We start from the raw sequence: 20,796 nt of genomic DNA, 5'->3' as shown, positions 1-20,796 counted from the left end.
GCTAGCTCCTAAGTATTATGGTCCCTATAAGGTGATTGATCGTTGTGGTCCGGTGGCATATAAACTGGCTCTTCCTGCGGGTTCTCATATCCATCCGGTGTTCCATGTTTTACAGCTTAAGGTTCTGGTGGGTCCGAATCACACAACTACTGAGTTGCCAATGTTGCTTAACGAGGTTTTATTAAAGGAACCTGAGGTCATTTTGGAGAGGAAAATGGTTAAAAGGCAAGGTCGTGCTGCTATAATGGTCTTGGTTAAGTGGACTAATGAAGGGGAAGAAGAGGCCACTTGGGAGTACTTGTTTGATTTGCAGCGTCGCTTTCCTTCCTTTGAACCTTGAGGACAAGGTTCTCCAAACAGGGAGCTCTGTTACAGGGTTTCTTATATGGAAGGTTTTCATTTGAATTTCATTTGAATAGAAGGAGAATAAAGAAGGACATGTGTTATAAGCTGGTGGGAAGACTGTTTTGTGGCTAACGGAACGTTGACGTGGTTGTTGGTGAGTCGTCGCACATGAGTCCAAGTTTTCTTTAAAAGGAGAAGTCGTTGCAGTCGTCTTCTTCATTGTGAAAATATCTAAATAAGATTTTTGTAATCTCTATCTCTTTTTTGGGTCTCTTGTAATCGGTGTTTGCTCAGCTTATCGGAGTTTTTTCTTGATTCAGTACTCTTGTAAGTTGGGAACATGATCTTTGTTTATAACGAACATTGGTTCTTCTTATCATTTCTAATAAAGTGTGTTTACATTATCATCCTCCTCCTCAAGTTAGAAGAATCAGAGTTGTGGTTGTTCCCTGAATCAGTGGAGGTGGAACTTTCCCGGAGGAAAAAAAGAAGAAATTATTAATTTATTAGATAAACAATAATCGATTATAATTATGTGGTAGTGGATTAATTTCGTTAGGGGAAAAAAACAAAATAAATGAAAACTAAAAAAAAAAGAATTCTTACGTGGATTTGCTGCAGTCTTTTGTTGGCCCCAGGACTGTCGAATCGGGTTTTGGCGGAGGCACGGACGAGTTGAGACCTTCTTTGGCAATTCCCTTTCCCTTGGGGTCGGCGATTTTAAGGGGAACTCCGACGGAGCCGAGACCTTCTTTGGCAATTCCCTTTCCTTTGGGGACGTCAATGCTAGTAACATCGGTGGTGATTTTAGGATCATCAATGGGATTTGAGACTGAGCCACCGCCGGTTTCCGGAGTGGTTTTGGGGTCCAGGGGTGCGGTAGTTTTGTCCTGGCCGATATCACCGGTGTTAGTGTTTGAGGCGCCGCCTATTTCCTTAGCGTTAAAGGGATCGTTGGAGGAGCCGGGTAACCCATGGTGGTGATAGATGCGCTTCATCGGTTCGTCTTCTGTGTCACTGCCCACAACGAGCACCTTTGGCTCCGGTGTAGCTGCAACGGTCGCTAGGAACAGGGTGTCAGTAGCTGGATCTTCAGGGTGTCCCAGTATTGCAGCGATGGTTGCAATGTGCAATGGTTCGTAGAGGTCGCGTTTTCTTCCTAATTGGTTGATGACAAGTTGCAACCTGAGATCGGTAGCCTCGCCGTGGATTTTCCCATCACCGCCGCTGGGATTGTTTTTCATAAACTTATATGCTCCATATCTGATGGAAATCACCACTACAGCAAGCACAAGGAGCGACCATTTGCCGAAAACAACATATACCAGTGCCCAGTAGGACGATAATCCGCAGACAATGCCGATCTCGCTGCAGATTCTCACGTCTTTCACCTTAGATCTGAAGAGACAGTCGACTGCAAAACAGGAGGCATAAACCAGGCGAAGGATGCCAGCGGCAAACACGACCCTTTCGTTAGTCTCATCTGCGATAAGATGAGGATCTTTAACCGCGTAGTACACGATGGAAGAAGAAGAGCATTGAATTTAGTCACCACATTATCAAATTGATCGTTGGTGAAGAGGAGCAATGTTGTTGTCAAACCCCCTTCATCTGATCGAGAAAGCTCAATTTGTGACTTTTATTCTTCTCTCTGCTTCTTAAATTTTTTTATGCTCACTGCCTCTCTCTCTCTCTCTCTCTTTGTTATATAAGAAGTGGCAGAAGGTAGAAGACAACAAACGAAGAAGAAAAGGCCACGTCAGCACTTGCATCGTCTTTCTATTTTGTCTTCTTGCGCTCATTCATTTAACCAACATTTAACCATGATCATATTTATTTCACAGTTTAATCAGTAAATGAAAGAAATTAAGTTTTTGTGTGTGTGTGTGTTTGTTGCACCATTAAATTAAATCTTTTTTAACCACACGTTCTTCACAGTTTAGTAAGACTATAAAGTAGAATCTCTATAAATTAATATTCTTTAAATTAATACTCTCTATAAATTAATAATTTTTTCAGTCCCAAATTAGGCTGATATAAAAAATAACACATTTAGATAAAATAATAAGATACTAATTTTTATAAAAATATGATTCCATCAATATTATAAATTAATAATCAAATAAACTAAATATATATATATACATATATATCTAAGAAAATCTAGTGAAATATAACTCTATTGTTGTTTGCCTATTCTTGAATTTGCATTCTTGTTGGAATCTATCTATAATTTTTTTTATTGTTGTCTTCTCAATTGCATCCAAAAATTGTGCAGAATCTAGATGCGATAATTGATTATTTAGTAACTAGTTCTAAAGTATCGCATTATCTTCTTCGACTTCATCATTACCATAAAGGATAATAGTAACAATTTCTTCTAAACTCTAAACTTCTAATATTTATCATTTTTACCTAGATAATTTAGTTTACAATTAAAATTGATCCTATTACAATAACCAATATTATAAATTAAGAAATTTCTTTAAAAATTTAAATGGTAACAAAAATATTTTATGTTATAATAGAAAATTTTCAAAATTATAAAAATAAGACAATTTCTTCATAACTAATAAAAAATTAATTTATCGTTAAATTAATAAATTATTGCTAAATTAATAATTTATCGATAAATTAAAACTTTTACAAATTAATAAAATTTTATAGTCTCAACTCAACCTTAGGTTTTACTGTACGTGCATTGAATAATCTGAGGGTTTTTAGAAAAAACTAAAAAAATCTAATGTGGTTTCTCGAGCAACGTACAAGTGTAAAGAAAAGAATTTGGGTCTGCTGCCATTTCATCGTGTAATTCACAGACCCGCTTTGCGAGTGAAACTTAATAATATATATATATATATATATATATTTTTTTTTGAAGTAGAAAAGCTTGATGGAGACTAGAAAGTCTGCTTGGCTAATTTGGATCGCCTAAACCATAAAGATGAGATTGTCTTCACTAAAAAGGTATTCTCGGAGAAATTTATACAAAAATTGGCAACAGATGCAATGCCTTTTTGTTGGCGTCTACGAAATTTACTTTTATATAATAATGTAGTAATATTTTCATAATGATCATAATTTTTTCTCGCATGTTTATTGTTTTTTGAATTGATAATATTAAAGGTTAATTAGATTACAAAAAATTATCATAATCTTATTAGAGGGGAAAAATGTTATTTGATGACCAAATCTGGTGTGAAGTTATCTTAAAAAGATATGTACTTACGAACAAAATTATCTTCTCAGCGAAATAAAATACTTATACCAAATCTGATGCGTTTGCAGGAATTTTAAGACGTCTAGCTATCTCTCTTTATATAACTTTTATGAAAACCCTAATAACTATCTCTCTCAATCATAGTTTCTAAGGCTTGCATTGTGTAGGGTACGTAGAATATAATGGGTTCGTCATTCTCATCATGCTCATCACCAGTTTCTTCGATCAAGCAGAGCTGGAGAGAGCATCATCCTTCTTCTTATTCCCTCAAGATTAACAAATTCTCCCAACTTTAGAATCATACTGCCTTCTCTGATCATAAATACCAATCTCGTCTTTTCTCCTCTGGTGGATATAACTGGTACGTACGCCGATTGTGTTTTGTATACTCATGATTTAGATAATGAAACGCCATGTATATGTAAGGACCTAAACAAGGCATTCATCATTAATTATTCAGGACCAAAATTAACAATGCCGTCTAGCTAATGCAAATATGCAATATTTATGATGTTTATAAAACAGGAGATTGATTGTATACCCGAGAGGGAACGTAAACGACAATGTAAGTGGATTTATATCAATGTACGTGGAATTAGACAGCACGAGGTTGATGGAATCCTCACCAACAACTGAGGTGTTTGCGGAACTCCGCTTCTTTGTCTACAACAAGAAAGAGCAAGTACTTTACTATTCAAGGTGAACTATATATACATCATTCTTACATCTCATCATATCATGCTTTCCTTCTTTAAAATTTATCGTATACATTCACATAATATTCAGTAAACGGTATTTATATATATTCAGACGTAGAAGTAAAGCGGTTCAATGCCCTTAGTATGGTGAGGGGATTGCTCCAAGTTCTTCCGTATGCTACTTTTATTAACCCTGAAAATGGATACATATTCGAGGGAGGTCAATGTGAGTTTGGTGTTGATGTCATTGTTCCCCACCACTTACCAATTGGGAGATCGTCTCTTTTGATGAGAAACTACTCTCTTATCCCAAGTTCTCGTGGACTGTTAAGAATTTTTCTGAGCTGAAAGAGGAGATTTACACGTCAAACAGTTTTCCAATGGGAGGAAGGAAATGGTGAGTATGTATCAGAACTTTTTGGAATAACAAATATATATATTATATATTGGGTAAGTGTTTAGCGGACTAAGTGACTTTAGTTTTTGTTTAGTAAAAAAATTTTCACAGCATTTTAAAAACGCTATGCTATAATAACACAATTACTAACTCATCTACAATAGCATTGCAGTAAATCGTGCTATAATGTAATGCTATCAATGCAAGTATTTCTTGTAGTGACACATATATATATATATATATATATATATATATATATATATATATATATATATATTTGTTTAAAAGTTCATAATAATTATTGTTTTGTAGGGTTCTAAAGGTGTATCCGAAGGGAAGGTCTAGAGCAGATGGCAAATATTTATCCGTTTTTCTGTATTTAGCTGATAGTGAAATACTAAAACCAGATGAGAAGATTTTCATGCAAGGAATTGTGCGACTTCTAAACCCTTTTGGCTCCAACCACACCAAAGTATTTTCTAAATTAACCACACAGTTATAATATTTTAATATATATTAACTAAACAAAAGTAATACAATCTTCTACATATACATACTGATATATTCATTTGGTATTTCGTCTTTCTCTATCTAACTTTATATGTTTCTTGCGCGTTTTCTCTTTCGCAGTCAGCTGCTGGCACGAAGAAGTAAAGAATGGTTGGGGTTGGGATAAATTTGTTCGTTTAGCTGAACTTGAACAGACTTACTTGGACAAAGAAGACACGTTGAAATTTGAGACCGAATTTAAAGTTGTTTCTGAGGCCAAATACTCTCCCGTTAATACCTAAAAGCTCTCTTTTTGTTTTACTTTGTTCTTCTACTCTATGTCTTGAGCACTAAGACACAATGTTATGTCTTGGACCAGTTTTTTAATTCTCATTAGGGTTCCATAAATTTGTTTTTCTATATATGAAGATAATAACTGATTCCCATAGTCTCCCAATCTATTTTCTTATGTTTCTTGACAAAGGTTTTTATCTCCATTCTCCTATCTTAGAGGGGCTCATATCCATTAGCCAAAATTTTAAGCGGTTTATGTGTGTTATCCTTTTGATGGCTCTCTATTGTTGAAAAAACGACCATTAATTGGTGTATTTGGAATTTGCTTGTATAAGTACTCACAGTTAAAGAATTCATCATTACATTGGATCCTTGGTGGAATAATTTTCAATGACCAAATCAAGGGTTTAGACATCGCTTATCATCTTAATTAACAATTAATCTGTCATGGATCGCTGATAGATTTGCTAAACCTTAAAGAAGGAGAGAGATTGTCTCAATTTCAAATGGCGATTATACGGCGCCGTTTCGCAGACGATATGAATTATGAAACTAAAACGAGTAACAAAACCATCCGCTAACAGTAATAATTAAATACGGTAAGTAACACGTTAACGAGATATTTGTTACCGAATCTAAGGTTTAAAAAATCACATCACAAATTCTCAACGCTTCAGATTCCGTCACTAAGGTAGACTCACTGAAGATATAACCACACTAGATAACTCAGATATTTTATTTTTATTATTTTTTCTTTCAATGAGTACAGATCAGCCACGTCTGTCTCTCAGACAAAACGCAAAAGTATTGTTTTTTTTTTTTTTTCCTTCTTCATCGTTTGATTTGTCAACTCATCAACAATACTCAAACCCTAAAACAATCCTCAATCATCGATTCAACAATCAAAATTTCCCAAATTTGAAGGATAAAAATCAAACCTTTGAGTTTCCTCTGTTTGTTTCCTGTGAAAAATCAAATCTTTGCAAAATTTTATTATCATCATTTGCGTTTTTGGTTAATGAAGAAGAGGATCTGAGATTAGGGAGAGATTTTAGGGAATGATGGTTTTTGCTGTATCGGATGAAATGTTAGGAACTGTGGCTCCGATTGTGGTGTATTGGTTGTATTCTGGGATTTACGTAGCGCTATCGTCTTTGGAGAGTTATAGATTACATTCAAAGGCTGAAGAAGCAGAGAAGAATCTTGTTTCGAAAGCTTCTGTTGTCAAAGGTGTTCTTCTTCAGCAGGTTGTTCAAGCTGTTGTCGCTATTCTTTTGTTCACGGTACAGTTTTCTTCTTCTTAATCCCATTTTTTTGAGTTTATGCTTTTGTGAAAAGTTAAGGTTACGTTACAAATTGGGGAATTTTGCTATCTGATGATGAAGATTTTTGTTTGTTCTAAAAAGGGTTGTTGAATCTTTATGGGGTGATGTTAGTTGTCCTTGTCCACCCAAAAAGATAAATTTTTTTGCATTAATGATCTCTGATCTTGGTTGTAACATTTGCCAATTATGTATGTTCTGTAACATTTTTAACCTTGTATTTAGATCATAATGATAGTTGAATAGTTCTCAATCTTTCATGAGACTGGTGATAGATTGGTGTTAGAAACAGAGTTAGAGCTTTAGAGGAAAGCTTTGAGTATCAGAGACCAAGTTAGTGATTTGGCAATTGGTTTGGGACTTGGGGAGAGCTTAGGGTACTCTAGAATTCACCCTAGGAATCTTTCGTTGGTTCGTCCTGTGTTTGTCACTTGTATTCAGAGTTAGAGAGGAATAAAGGAAGATATTGATACTGGTTGTTATCAGCTTTTCTGATGAGTAGCAATAGAAAACTTTGCTAAGTCTGATAATTATGCTTTCACAAGGTTTTCTGTTGAATAAATTGCAATGAGTTATTATGTAGTGATAGCAGCAATGGTGTTATAATCCATGTAGCAGTGTCATAGATTCTTGTTTGCCTTAGTTAGCTCTGCTCTGCTGCATTGAATGATGTTTAGCCTGAGTACTTGTTATGTCTTGGCATGAGTTGCTAGACAAGTCTTTAATAGAGTCCCTCATAGATTGATTTGTAAATACCATGTAATAACTTTTTTTTTGTTTGTTTGTTCTGGTTTTTTGCGTTAACACTCATCACATATGCTTATCTATTGTGTCTATGCAGGTGACAGGAAGTGATGCGGAAGCAGACAAGGCGCAACAGTTATCTCTATTGGTTCTAGCAAGACAGTTTGTGACGGCCATGATAATCCTCGACACATGGCAATACTTCATGCATCGATATATGCATCACAACAAGTTCTTATACAAACATATCCACTCTCAACACCACCGTCTCATCGTCCCATATGCATATGGAGCGTTATACAACCATCCAGTGGAAGGTCTTCTCTTGGATACAGTTGGAGGCGCCTTATCTTTCCTAGTCTCTGGTATGTCACCAAGAACTTCCATCTTCTTCTTCTCTTTCGCCACAATCAAGACCGTGGATGACCATTGCGGTCTCTGGCTTCCTGGAAACTTGTTCCATATGGTCTTCAAGAACAACTCGGCTTACCATGATATCCATCATCAGCTCTATGGAACCAAATACAATTTCTCTCAGCCTTTCTTTGTCATGTGGGATCGGATTCTGGGAACTTACATGCCTTACTCGCTTGAGAAAAGAGAAGACGGAGGATTTGAAGCACGCCCGACTAAAGAATTCAAAGATGATTAAGATTTTTGGATTTTGGATATATGTTTGTTTTATCTGCACTGAGGTTTGCTGATGGATGATATACTTGTGTCATGGAGGTGTAGTTTTAAATCAGAAACAGAACTGGTTTGCGTCTTGCCTCTTTTTTTTTTTCAAGAGCGAAGTAGTCGGAGTTGAGATTTGTTGTATATAAACATTATCGAGTTGTTGTTCTACTTTGGATTTTTGTTTTGCATGTATTATTGTACCACACCGTACTGGTTATTTTTAATCTATTTGTTTACAAAGAGCATCCGTGAAGATTGGAATTAAATTTACTCGAGACTTGGTTACATTTTAGTGATGCAGTTTTGGAGGTCATATAAAGCAACTGTGGCACGTGGGTGAGCTGAGGTAGATGAAGTTGAAGTGCAGAGGAGATCTGCGAGGTTGTAGCATTCATGCATTAGATAAGGAATAAAGACGAGTTTCATAATTCACACCTCAAACCTGATGAGGTTAATAAATCAAAATCAGGACATATGTGTGTCCACAGATTTATTTAATTTCTCATATCTTAATATTGGATTCTTTGAATTTTCGTAGTCCAAGCCAAAATCTTACTGATTTGATTTGACCATAGTCTTGTTGGTGAGGATTGATTAACTCAACACAAACAGAGTTGAGGTTTTTTTTTCCAATTTTTAGCGCTAATATTAATTAATACCTCAGCTCACCGCACCAAATATTAATTAATACAATGGAAAAAAATTGGTATTAATTTTCGTAATAAAAACTTTAACTGGTCATATATGAAAAATTAATATAGGCTTACATGATATTCACAAACAAACAATAATTTTTTATGTGTCACATTTTTGTTCATGATTTTCTTTCCACTTTTTGTTTTAATTATAAAATTCAATTACGACATCATACTCGTTAAATTTTAAAAGATCACTCCTCTCACTACTTGCGTGAGGTAAAAAAATTTCAAATCATCAACTTCTAAATGAAAGATAATAAAAACTTTTATAACCACCCATGAAAAAAGGTTTGCTGACTAGTTACATGGGAAGAATCTCAATTGTTAAAATGAATGGAATGTGAATTCTAATTTCTAAAGGAGAACAACATTTGCTTTGTGTGGTTTAGTTTTTTGTAGACTTCTCTAGAAGGTTTCAATAAATGTAATTTTCATTATGATTTTCGCAAATCCTTGCAGGTCACGAGAGTTACTGAAATGAGTGTTCTAAAGCTGAATGCGTATATCTTATTTTCGCAAAGGATAAAATTTCTTGATTTTCTAGTGCTTTAGAAAGACTGAAGGTGATCTTTGAAGAGGGTGCAATGCTCAAGCTACAAGAAGTGCTTCATTCAAACGAAGACTACATACAGAGAGACAGCTTGAGTCATGTCCAGCTGCCGACAACATAGATGACACTTATATTTTTAATGTTCAAAATCAAGACCAATGCTATTGATTTCACTAATTTCAGTCACTAATCTATCAGTTTCTCCACTTCTCTTTGTTTGATCAAACTTACTTTTGTGTGACAATGTTTATTTGAGCGAAGTTCAGATTTTGAATTGGTTATGTTCTTTGATCAAAGCTGTCGACTTTGTATCAACATGAACGTACAGTTGTAGCTGAACTCTTTTATTTGAAAAAGCTCACGTCTTTGTTTACACTTACAGGGATCATGACTATTCTATTTACTACACTCGCTTGGGCTGCTCCAAATCTAGTACAATATTGTGAAAAAATGCTTATAAGATAACCTTTACTTTACCATGGGATCTCTATGAATTTTGCAACTAGATGCTGATTCAAACCGCATTTGCACATCTCTCTCGTAAATGGACTCATCACATAACAACATTGTTATTGTTTTGGCTTCGGCTTATGGTCTTTGTGGGACGGTTTTTAAGGAGAGTAGGATAATTTTGATGACATGAGGAACAATATTTATTTCCAAGGATTACATGCACTCTTATGAGGATGTTTTGTCATCTAAATCGGTTTTCTATGCAAGGGTTCTCAAAGTAGTGGCTGAAGTCGAAGCAAAACTCGTTGGTTTTTTTCATTTAACCTCTTTTCCATGTTTAGAGAGAATGCTTTTGGGTTGACACTTGTTCAAACCTAATCAGGACATAGTTAAGTGTCCACAGATTACATTTTGTCGTATTTTAATATTGGATTCTTTTAATTTTGTAGTGTGCAAGCCAAAATCTTACAAATTTAATTTGATCATCGTATTGTTAATTGATGAGAATTGATTAAGGAGGTCGGTTACTCTAGTAATATATTATTCAAAAATGGTAGTGGAGATGGACTAGACTTTGGTGCAATATAAATGTGATTTCTAGAGACAAAGCCAAGACATTATTAATACTCATACAACATGTTCGCGAAGACAGAGGTATGGGTGCTTGGGCTTTAAGATTTTCAACTTTGACTCCTAGAATTTTCATACTATTACTTAAGAACACAATGGATTATTAATTTATATAAGCTCTAAAATCAAGTATACACGTTTTGGAAGTTAAAAAAAAAAAACAAAATGAGTCAACAGAAAGCTTGAAGAGACAAAATGGGTATTAACCGAGGAAACTTGGCTCTTTGTGATCTCATTGAATTTGATATATTCCTAGAGTTTGGCCTATAGTTCGATTCTGGTTTGGAGTAGATCAATCGGTTAGGAGACAGATTTTTAAAAGTCAAAAACAAAAATGTAAAATGACATTCCTTGAAAGCGACATATACAATACGAGCAAAACTAGTTTACTAAGGTAATTACGGAGTACCAATTAGTATCACTTCTTTGTAAATCCTAGGATTAATTTGGACATCATGCAGTAGTATCGGTCACTTTCTGGTTTTCAATTTTTATTTATTCAGCTGGTACATATTAGTACTATTTGACATTGTAGTAAATAATTGATAAACTTGATGGTACTTGTAGAGAAGAAAATATTAAAGAAAACTCAGGTTATTGAAGAAAATGTTAACCTCAACTAGATTTACTAAAAGCAAGAAACTGTTGAGAAATTCTATATTACTTTGGTATTCGATATTTTGACAATACCCACATAAAAATGAGAAACAAAATAGGCAGATTTGACTTTTGCCTTGTAATTGTTTCAGGCGCCCTCCTGTAATTGTGTTTTTAGATCGTACTATATGTCTTTATGTATCATTTCTTTTGTCATAAATTAATTTGTTTAATGTGGAAGTAAATGAACGTATCCGAGGTATTGTATGCAGTTGTACCCAACTAAACGAGTTACTCACTATGTAATTCAAAATGACTCTTTTTCGAAACTAATGCACTGTAGACTATAGTCATATAAACGGTATCTTTAACATGTTATCGTGGTATTCATAATAAGTAGTCATATTAATGGTACGACTGTGAACACGTTATACAAAAAGGTATTCGTGAGAGTTTATCAGTTGACATGTTACCATGCATGAATCATGAATGGGTTCTCGTGGACACGATATTGTGTACATGTTTACCATAGATAAATATTATGACAGTAGTGTGAAAATGATTTTGTAGTCTTGTAGAAATAAGTGCAACTCACTTGCAAGAGTCGGCTTGGTTTGCCGAAGAGAAAGTGTTCTGTGACTGTGTCATGTGCTGTGCACATATTCATATATCTGATCATAAAAATCGTCAACATAACATATAGTCAATCACATGTTATATTTTTTCTTTTAAGTCGAAACTTAATTATGCCAGTTCCCGACCGATTCCAATGGAGATAGAATTAAGGTGTTAGAATAAGAATGAAACGTTCAGAGATCTTCGGATTTTGGGAAAATATTCTAGTCTTTTTGAATTTTTCATCATAACAATAGATTCTGAAAACCTAAATCTTATAGTGCTATGCTAATTCTAATTTCGAATCTTTTGGTTCGCCTCGGTTCTTGTTACACACGTCAAACAAGAGGGAACTTAACACATTTATTAATTACAGTAGTATATATTTTCAAATTCTTTTTTTCGTCTATAATTAATTTTTTTTTTTTGTAGAACCTTCAAACAATTTAAAACGAAACTGGTCGCAAACACAACATGTCATGTAGACGCTTTATTCATTCGACGACAAGAACCTTACACAAGAGTGTATGCAAAACGTATTTTGGTTACAAACAAATGCAACTTCTATCTCTTACCATATCGTATTTACAAAAGTGAGTTAAAGCCAGTCCACTAAGAGGTCAAATTTAAACTACTATGGCGTATATTCCAAGACAGCACGCAAACTTTCATCTACTAAATACTTACACTTTTGATATCAAAGAAACTCCTTTCCAATAAAATATTTGTGTAAAATCAGCAGAAAAGGCGGCTGATCCTTCGGGTTCAGACCCCTCACAGGGCAGCATATATTTGTGTTCAAATCAAGCAAATAAACTTCACTCTTACCAACTCTTTCTTTTTTTCCATTTAGGGGCTAGAAAAAACCTCACTACTGTTGTCACACTCACCTAGTATCTTTCTTCTTACTGTGGGTTTAAACACAAGAGTGCTTAAAGTTTGTAACCCTTGTCCAAAAAACATTCACTAATTGATACTATATGGGAGAGATTAACGAAGAAGCTGCTAGGAAAATGGAAGATGTGTTGTTGCCTGGGTTTAGGTTTCATCCAACGGATGAAGAGCTCGTGAGTTTCTATCTAAAGCGGAAGGTTGAAGATCGCCCACTCTCCATCAAGCTCATTACACAGCTTGATATCTACAAATATGACCCATGGGATCTTCCAAGTACAGTCTCTTTTACTTTCTACTATCTCCTTTTTAAAGCGCTAAACTATATATATTTATTTAAGAAAATCCCTTTGGTGAATGTAGAATTTGCAATGACGGGTGAGAAAGAGTGGTACTTCTACTGTCCAAGAGATAGAAAGTATAGGAACAGCACGAGACCGAATCGAGTGACTGGTGCTGGATTCTGGAAAGCCACGGGAACGGACAGGCCGATATACTCATCGGACGGAAGCAAGTGCATTGGCTTGAGGAAGTCACTTGTGTATTACAGTGGAAAAGCTGCTAAAGGCATTAAGACAGATTGGATGATGCATGAGTTTCGTCTGCCTTATACTTCTTCACACACTCTTGGTGATACGCATCATGTCTCTTCCAACGTAAGCAATATAAATATTATTAGTAGTTAAGCTACATTAACATTTTAGTTATAAGCTCATATAGTGTAAGCCCATATGGCATGCATATGGAGAAAAGGTTTAAACGCAAGACTGTTCTTATGTAATGTTGTTTTTAAAGAATCAGATTAATTAAAGCTAACTCAACTGATTAGTTTAGTAATTAATAACATGGTGACGGTGGCTAAAAGCTAGAGCAAGAAACTAGGTTCTTATTATATAGTTGAAAATTTGTACTTTTATTTGTTGACAGAAAAAAAAGTCTTATTTGTATAATAGCTATATATATAGTATTTTTTTTCTTTTCCTTCCTTTGGACTATTTATGAATTGGTCTAATCTAATTTATATATGTGAAAATGCAGGATTCATGGGCTATATGCAGAATATTAAAGAAGATAAACACAACGGCATTTAGAGCTATATCTCACTCCTTTGTTTCCTCATTACCGCAAGACGCACGCACCGACATAAAACCTTATGAAAAACCATCAAACACATCCCAAATTTCGTCAGACAAGATCCTCCCGAATAGTTTTTGCTTCAAATTTTACAATGAAGATATGAATGTGGCCCAACCGAGTTCATGTTTTGATCATAAAGAAGCTGCCAATACTAGTACTTGTAAAGCTACTAGTCACATTTCTAACTTGGGTTTCAGTTCTTGGGATAGTCCTGGTCCGCGTGTAGACCAACAGTACCTGAGAAGCCTCTTGCTTTTCCCACAAGAAACACAACCACCTCAGTTACCAAATTTCATCAACAACTACATGATCTCGTCAGCAGACTCATCGTTTCTGGACGAATACACAAATCTTATAGGCTCAAACATCGACCTCACTAGTGTGATATTGGCGCAAGAACAATGTCCTGCTCTGGTGAGTCTGCCGCAAGAGCATAATCATGAAACCCGTATTGAGGAAAACATATTGAGTAATACGAATCATGCTCTACATCACTTACCTTTAAGTAATGTTGGAGATCAGAAGCATCACTACATGTTGCTAGAGAATTACTATTCCTCATTGTCTGCTTCTTTTTCCATTACTTAATATACGTTGTTCCATAAATTTAGATATAACATCACATCCCCAAGATTATTTTGTGTCTGCTTTTTTGGATTCTTCTTTCAAGCTCCTGTTTCCCCCCCCCCCCCCCCCCCCCCCCCCCCCACCCCCCTCATTAGGCCAGTTAATTATAAGCCGCAAATAATCTGATTTAACAATGCAATCCAGACACAAGCCAATGTCGTATTAAAGTTTAGACACGAATTTTGTATATAAAAATTTTTTGCATGCAAGAAAACAATATGATTTAGTACAAAAAATTTGGACATATGCTATTTAAAAAAAAAAAAAAAACTAGTGGTCTTAGATAAAAAGTGAGAAAATCGTAGAAATTACTTTACAAAAATCCTACAACAATGTTTTAATAAATTGGAAGGAATACTATAGCAAAGCTAATAATCAGAAAAAGTTTTAACATCTTGTTTCCCAAGTCCTGAGAATTTGAGAATTTCTAAGTTCTACTCAATACTAGTATTTTTGCACCAGTTTTTGCTCAAAAATACTTTTTAGAAAGTTTTTACATTTAATGTATTAACTTTAATATTACTTACCAAAATTTTCAAAATTAATTATAGGTAAGATTTAAAAAAATAAGGAAATCTTTCTACTAAACATAAATATATGATTCCCTTTCATTTTTATTTGAATTTATATTTAAATTATCTTGAATGATTCTATAATGCATTTAGTTGATAAAAATTGTGATTTTTACTGCATATAATGTAATACAAATTTTTAAAAGTGAAATACCCTAGAATAGCACTAATTAAAGTTTTTCTTCCAAAATTAGCACACATGCTTAAATCTTCCAAAACTAGCATTAGTGAATTATTATTATTATTATTTATTTTAATTAACAAAACTAATAATAATTTTTTACATTATCTTATCGATTTATTAGATTTACGATCTTGATCGGTGAAGTCGAAGCTTCCGGTGATAGTGAAACTTTCGGTGAAGCTTGTGGTGAAGCTTCCGACGAAGCTTCTTCTTCTTCTTGTTCTTCTTCTTCTCTGGGTATCAGTTCCAATATCAAATTTTGAGATTCTCGACAAAAATACGATGTTGAAAAAAATCAAAACGATAACGTTGACGAGATTGCCACCACCACCCACCAATGCTAATTAATAAGAATCATAGGTATTTGTTCTCCGCTGCTGAGACAACCAGAGCTTATGAATGTGAAGGGCGGGGGAGTAGAAACAAAGATGTTGTGATGGATGAAGGAAGTGGAAGAGAACTTAAAGCTTATCCTCCGCTTAGATCCTTAGGCTTCGTTTTCTAGTGAATGAAATGTTGGGTATTGGAATTATTGGATATTGAATGAAATCTGAACTATTGGAAAATTTTGGGTATTAGAACTGTTGAGAAATGTTGGTAATGAATGAAGTCTGATTATGAGTGGTGGCTTGAATTGTTGGGTATTGGAATTTGAACTGTGAATGAAATGGAAAAATATGGGTAATCTTGAAGCTGAAATGTGTATTTGAGTGCTAATCTCTCATTTTTAGACATCAAGGTTGTTGCATACCAAGTGTTTGATATAAAGTCATTGAAAAAAATCAATTGGTAAAGAGTAAGAAAGTTCTTCATCATCGTCGATTTTGATGTCTTCAGCTTGTACTGTGTTGGTTATGGAGTTGGCTAGTAGTATTGATAAGGCCGCATAAAATGGGATTGATCTTCTCGTTTTTGTCATCACTATATTTGAGATTTCTGAATATTTAGGAAAGTCATCCTAAACATTATGAAATCCTTCCTAAATCTCAAAAAATGAGCTTTTGAATCTTTTAATTTTTGTTTTGTCTTAATGTATCATAGATTGCTCCATTTAGTGAGGATATCTGATTTTATTTTGTGGACATCCTAATATTTTATCTCTATATGTATAAGAGTAATAGTTTGATATTGTGTCTTCCTAAATATTTTATGAAGGCTATCATCAAATTAAAGGTTTCTTTCCTAAATATTATTGAATCTTTCCTAAATTAATCTATTTTTAGTGTTTTGTCGTAGAACAATTCTTGGGTTCACTCTCAAGGTGAACCTTTTGTTCACTTCTCCTTATTTTAGCCAATGAGAATCTGACATCTTATAATATATTTAAGAACCTATTTATTCACCTCTTTATAAAATAAGGAAACAAAATCTGTCTACATTATTATAAAATTTAAAACTTAAACCGCTTAGTTATAAACCCAAACTGATATATAAATTCATTTTAATTGTAAAATCTAAACCCTAACCATCTCATTTGTAAACTCAAACCGACATATAATTTTTTTCTAATTGTAAAATCTAAACCCTAACCATCTCATTTTTGTAAACCCAAACCAACATATAATTTCGTTCTAATTGTAAAATATAAACCCTAGCCATCTCATTTGTAAACCCAAACCGACATATAATTTTGTTTTAATTGTAAAATCTAAACCCTAACCACTTCATTTGTAAACCCAAACCAACATATAATTTCGTTTTAATTATAAAATCTAAACCCTAACCACTTCATTTGTAAACCCAAACCGACATATAATTTTGTTTGAATTGTAAAATCTAAACCCTAATCACCTTATTTGTAAATCCAAACCGATACATCATTTCATTCTAATTGTAAAATCTAAACCAAGCCAATATTTAACTTTCCTTAAAAAAAATTATACAGAATTTGTTTCTTTAATATGTATTGCTTTTTAATTTAATTTTGATTTTTTTTTTTTAAACAACATAATGTATAGAAGATTCTCATTGGTTGATAAGGAAGAAGTGAACAAGAAGGTTCACCCTAGGAGTGAACCTAAGTATTTTTCATTGCCGTAATATATGGAAGATAACTCCATTAGTGAAGGGTAATTATATCATTTTTATGCATATTTGGCTGTTTACTAATATCCAGACATTTTATAATGGATTAAGATCTGGTGAAATTTATACGAGTGGATTTGGGTTGTGTTCATGTGTTATGTATGTGAATATGAAGAAGAATCTGACAGCATGAACCTAAGAACAACCTCAATCATCACTAGAAGAAAAGTAGAGACATAAAAGAGCAATATGAGTCGTTTATAAAGCAATCTGAGTCAACACTAGGTACTCAACAACACCTAGAGTTTTCTTGTAAACAACACTTATCTCAGCTCCTTTGAAACCATAATCCAAACTTGGATGACTCGAAGTTGTTAGATTCAAAGGAAGTCCACTGTTGTAGAAATCATTCACAAGCTCAGAGAATTGAGCAAACATAAGCTTCCCAATCGCAACAATGGCCAATCTCGTGTTGTCCATAGTAACTCCAGTTTGTGTTCCCTGGAAGTTACCACCATGAATCGCCATGTTCCTCAAAACATCGATCAACGGGTTGTCGTTAACAGAGTTAATTTCACTCTCAATCGATTTCATAGCTTGAGGCTTCTGCAACGGATCCATGTCGTCAAGCTTATAAGCTAATTTCATGTATGAGTTTCCGTTGGGGACTGTAACATCCGCAAACCAATTATTGGTTTTCTGGGATGGGTGTCGATCGACACCATGGTGGTGTCGGTTGACACCAATATTCTCTGGTTCGACCAGTTCGATTTAATTATCGATTAGGACCGGTTTGGTTTAGGAAAAATCATTGAACCGAGATATTAAAGGGTGAAAACGACCTAGGTCGTGTTTTGTTTTGTCTCACGCCGTTTTTGAGAGAAACAGAAGAGAGAAAAGTGTTTTGAGGTTTTTGAGAGAGATTTATGAGTTTCTTAGCTGTTCTTGTGAGATTTGGAGCTAGGAAGGATCTAGAGACTTGCTAGGATGGTTGGATTTGTTGCTGTTGGTCAGAATATTCCTGCATAGAGGTGAGTGCATGACCATGGCTAATCTAAGCCTTTGATTTCCTTGTTCTTGCTTGTTTGTTGTTGTTTTGTGTGTTTTTCTTGCTGGGATTGGTTGCTACAGGTTCCTATGGACGTATTTGGCTTGGGTTATGAGTATTGGGAGATTTGGAGGAGGTTGGGAGCGAGATTCGACTCTCGGCTTCGAGCGGATCGCGATTGTAGAGGGAGTGTCGATCGACACCAGCAAATTAGGCATCGATCGACACTGTGGGGTAGTGTCGGTCGACACCAAGGCCAGTGTCGGTCGACACTTGGCTGGTGTCGGTTGACACTTGGCTGGTGTCGGTCGACACTTGGCTGGTGTCGGTCGACACTTGGCTGGTGTCGGTCGACACTTGGCTGGTGTCGGTCGACACTTGGCTGGTGTCGGTCGACACCTCCCTTCCAGCGAGATGATGTTTGATTTCCTGGTTTGTTTGTCTTGTTTGTTTATTGTTTGGAACAATGGTATCATTGTTGCTTGTGTGTATAGCCCAGTAGATGGGAGGATTACCTCACTAAGTGTTTATCAAATACTCATGCATCTCAATACGTGTTTGTGGTGCAGGTAAAGACAAAGTGTGATCATGGAATCAAGGCGATGAAGAGGAGGATGTTCTAGGGACTCGATTGTATGTTTTCTGGCGTTGCTAGGTTGCTAGAGTTGGGTCTTTAGAAACATTGTTTAGGTTGCCGGTTTCATGATTCGTGATGTTTGATTATTGGATTGATGTTATGGATTATTATTGGTTATTATATTATTGGTTATTTATTGGTATTGCTATTTCCGCTGTTGGTTGTGGTTGTGGATAGGTGGCTAGTGGATATGGGACCACTAGTTGTAGTTTATATTATATTTCTATTTATTATTTATTAATCTAAAAAAAATGGGTCGAGTCGTTTCAGTTTGGTATTAGACCCCTTACGGTTCTAGGTTTGGGTTCACTAGGTTTCTGTTGTGATGTTTGGGATTGCATGTCTTGATTGATTATGTGAGTTAGTCAATTGTGTGTGGCATGGAGTCCTAGAACATCCTCTTCGAGCCTACAGTGTGATTCCACAGTGAGTATATGTTTTTGTGTTATGTATAATTGCGTACTTAGGCTTCTGTTCATGGTAGTGCAGATGGTTAGAGAGGATGTTGTTGCTGGTCGTGGTCGTGGACGCGGACGTGGCCATGGATGCGGACGTGGTCGTGGTAGGGGCAGAGTCCCAGTAGTTAGTGAGACCGAGGACCAGAGTGTGACAGCTGAGGGTGTTGGCGAGTCGCAGGGTGTCTAGGAGGATTCCATGAGTGTGGTCGGAGGGGGCGGTGTTGATACTCCAGTGGTCGGTGATGCTAGGGTCCTGGGTGTGGGAGTCTCAGTAGGTGGAGTCCTTGGTGCTGACATTACGGCTTTGCTAGCACAGTTGTTGGAGCGGTTGCCAGCAGTAGTACCGGCTCAGGCTCAGGTTGTGCTACCAGTGGTGGCGGAGGAGCGGCAGCCATTGGCTGCGGATGCAGGAGCACATGGATGTTATTTTTCTATGCTCAAGGAGATGAAGGGTCTCGTGACCGCCTAGTTTCCGGGTGGGACAGATCTTACTGTTGCAGATGCGTGGAGGACGAGTGTGGAATGTAACTTCCATACTCTGAGATGTCATGAGGAGTTTTGGGTGGACATAGGGGACCATCATTTGATTGGTGATGCTGAGTTGTGGTGGAGATCAGTGGCTGATAGGAGAGTGCAGCGGGAGATGACTTGGGCTGACTTCGTGGGGGAGTTCGACCGCAAGTATTTTCCGAGAGAGGTATTGGACTGGTTGGAGGTGCAGTTCCTTCAGTTGTCTCAGGGGACGCGGTCGGTGCGGGAGCTGGACTTGGAGTTCAGTCGACTTCTATGTTATGGGGGTCAGGCTATGGAGTCTGAGGAGGCTCAAATCAGGAGGTTTTTGAGGGTCCTACGTGATGATTTGAGAGTTCACTGTAGAGGGCGGAGTTATGCTACGCGTGCAGAGCTGGTTGAGACTGCAGCAGGGATTGAGGAGGATATCCGGGCACAGTCAATGGCGGTTAGTCCAGCAGTTCAGCCTAGTCGGGCTCAGCAGCAGGGTGGTTCTAGCAGGGGCGGTAAGCCTGTGCAGGGAACCAAGAGGAGGTGGGAGGCTATGCGGAGGCCGAGTGGTGCGAGTTGCTTCGGTTATGGGAGCAAGGATCATAGGATTGCTAGTTGTCCCAAGAGGAGTGCTCCGACGGCAGGGGTTCGTGTATGTTATCACTGCAGGGAGCCAAGGCATATCAGGCCCATGTGTCCCAAGTTGCAGCCGGTGGCAGTGGCAGCGTTGCAACAGGTGCAGCATGGAGGGCAGCAGGTGGCACAGATTAAGCAGGCGCCACGGGTTTACACGACTGCAGAGACTAGTGGAACCAGTGCCAGGGCGATCACATGTATAATTTCTGGTACTTTAACTTTGTGAATTCTTAGTAAGTTCAAATTTTATGTTTTCCTCTGATAAAGTGTTAGGTTCTCAACACATAAGGTTTGTGTAGGGACCTTGTTGGTGGGCGGGTTTAAGTCCCATGTTATGTTTGATTCTGGAG

General features: G+C 36.2%; 3 protein-coding genes and 2 pseudogenes across 3 annotated transcripts; 3 read left to right on the top strand and 2 right to left on the bottom strand.

The window, feature by feature from the left end:
- Positions 1–377: 377 nt before the first annotated feature.
- On the bottom strand, positions 378–2,024 carry LOC147941566 (uncharacterized). Its single transcript, XM_087459124.1, has 2 exons — positions 952–2,024; positions 378–814 (listed from the first exon to the last, which is right to left on the bottom strand). The coding sequence occupies exons 1-2, from the start codon at positions 1,587–1,589 to the stop codon at positions 742–744; spliced, it is 711 nt and encodes a 236-aa protein (XP_087315250.1). The 5' UTR covers positions 1,590–2,024; the 3' UTR covers positions 378–741.
- A 1,723-nt stretch (positions 2,025–3,747) lies between these two features.
- Positions 3,748–5,451, top strand: LOC109125473 (uncharacterized; annotated as a pseudogene).
- A 725-nt stretch (positions 5,452–6,176) lies between these two features.
- Positions 6,177–8,427, top strand: LOC104701603 (sphinganine C4-monooxygenase 1). Its single transcript, XM_010417317.2, has 2 exons — positions 6,177–6,726; positions 7,607–8,427. The coding sequence occupies exons 1-2, from the start codon at positions 6,502–6,504 to the stop codon at positions 8,159–8,161; spliced, it is 780 nt and encodes a 259-aa protein (XP_010415619.1). The 5' UTR covers positions 6,177–6,501; the 3' UTR covers positions 8,162–8,427.
- Positions 8,428–12,550: 4,123 nt separating this feature from the next.
- LOC104704774 (protein FEZ-like) lies at positions 12,551–14,403 on the top strand. The gene is made up of 3 exons (XM_019227104.2): positions 12,551–12,897; positions 12,985–13,277; positions 13,660–14,403. Exons 1-3 carry the CDS (start codon positions 12,711–12,713, stop codon positions 14,344–14,346), a joined length of 1,167 nt encoding a protein of 388 aa, XP_019082649.1. The 5' UTR covers positions 12,551–12,710; the 3' UTR covers positions 14,347–14,403.
- A 3,021-nt stretch (positions 14,404–17,424) lies between these two features.
- Positions 17,425–17,814, bottom strand: LOC104704772 (phenylalanine ammonia-lyase pseudogene; annotated as a pseudogene).
- Positions 17,815–20,796: the final 2,982 nt, after the last annotated feature.

The sequence above is a fragment of the Camelina sativa genome, chromosome 7, assembly GCF_030686135.1.
Source record: "Camelina sativa cultivar CO46 ecotype springtype chromosome 7, ASM3068613v1".
Taxonomy (NCBI): domain Eukaryota; kingdom Viridiplantae; phylum Streptophyta; class Magnoliopsida; order Brassicales; family Brassicaceae; genus Camelina; species Camelina sativa.
This window is presented reverse-complemented; position numbering and strand designations above follow the sequence as displayed.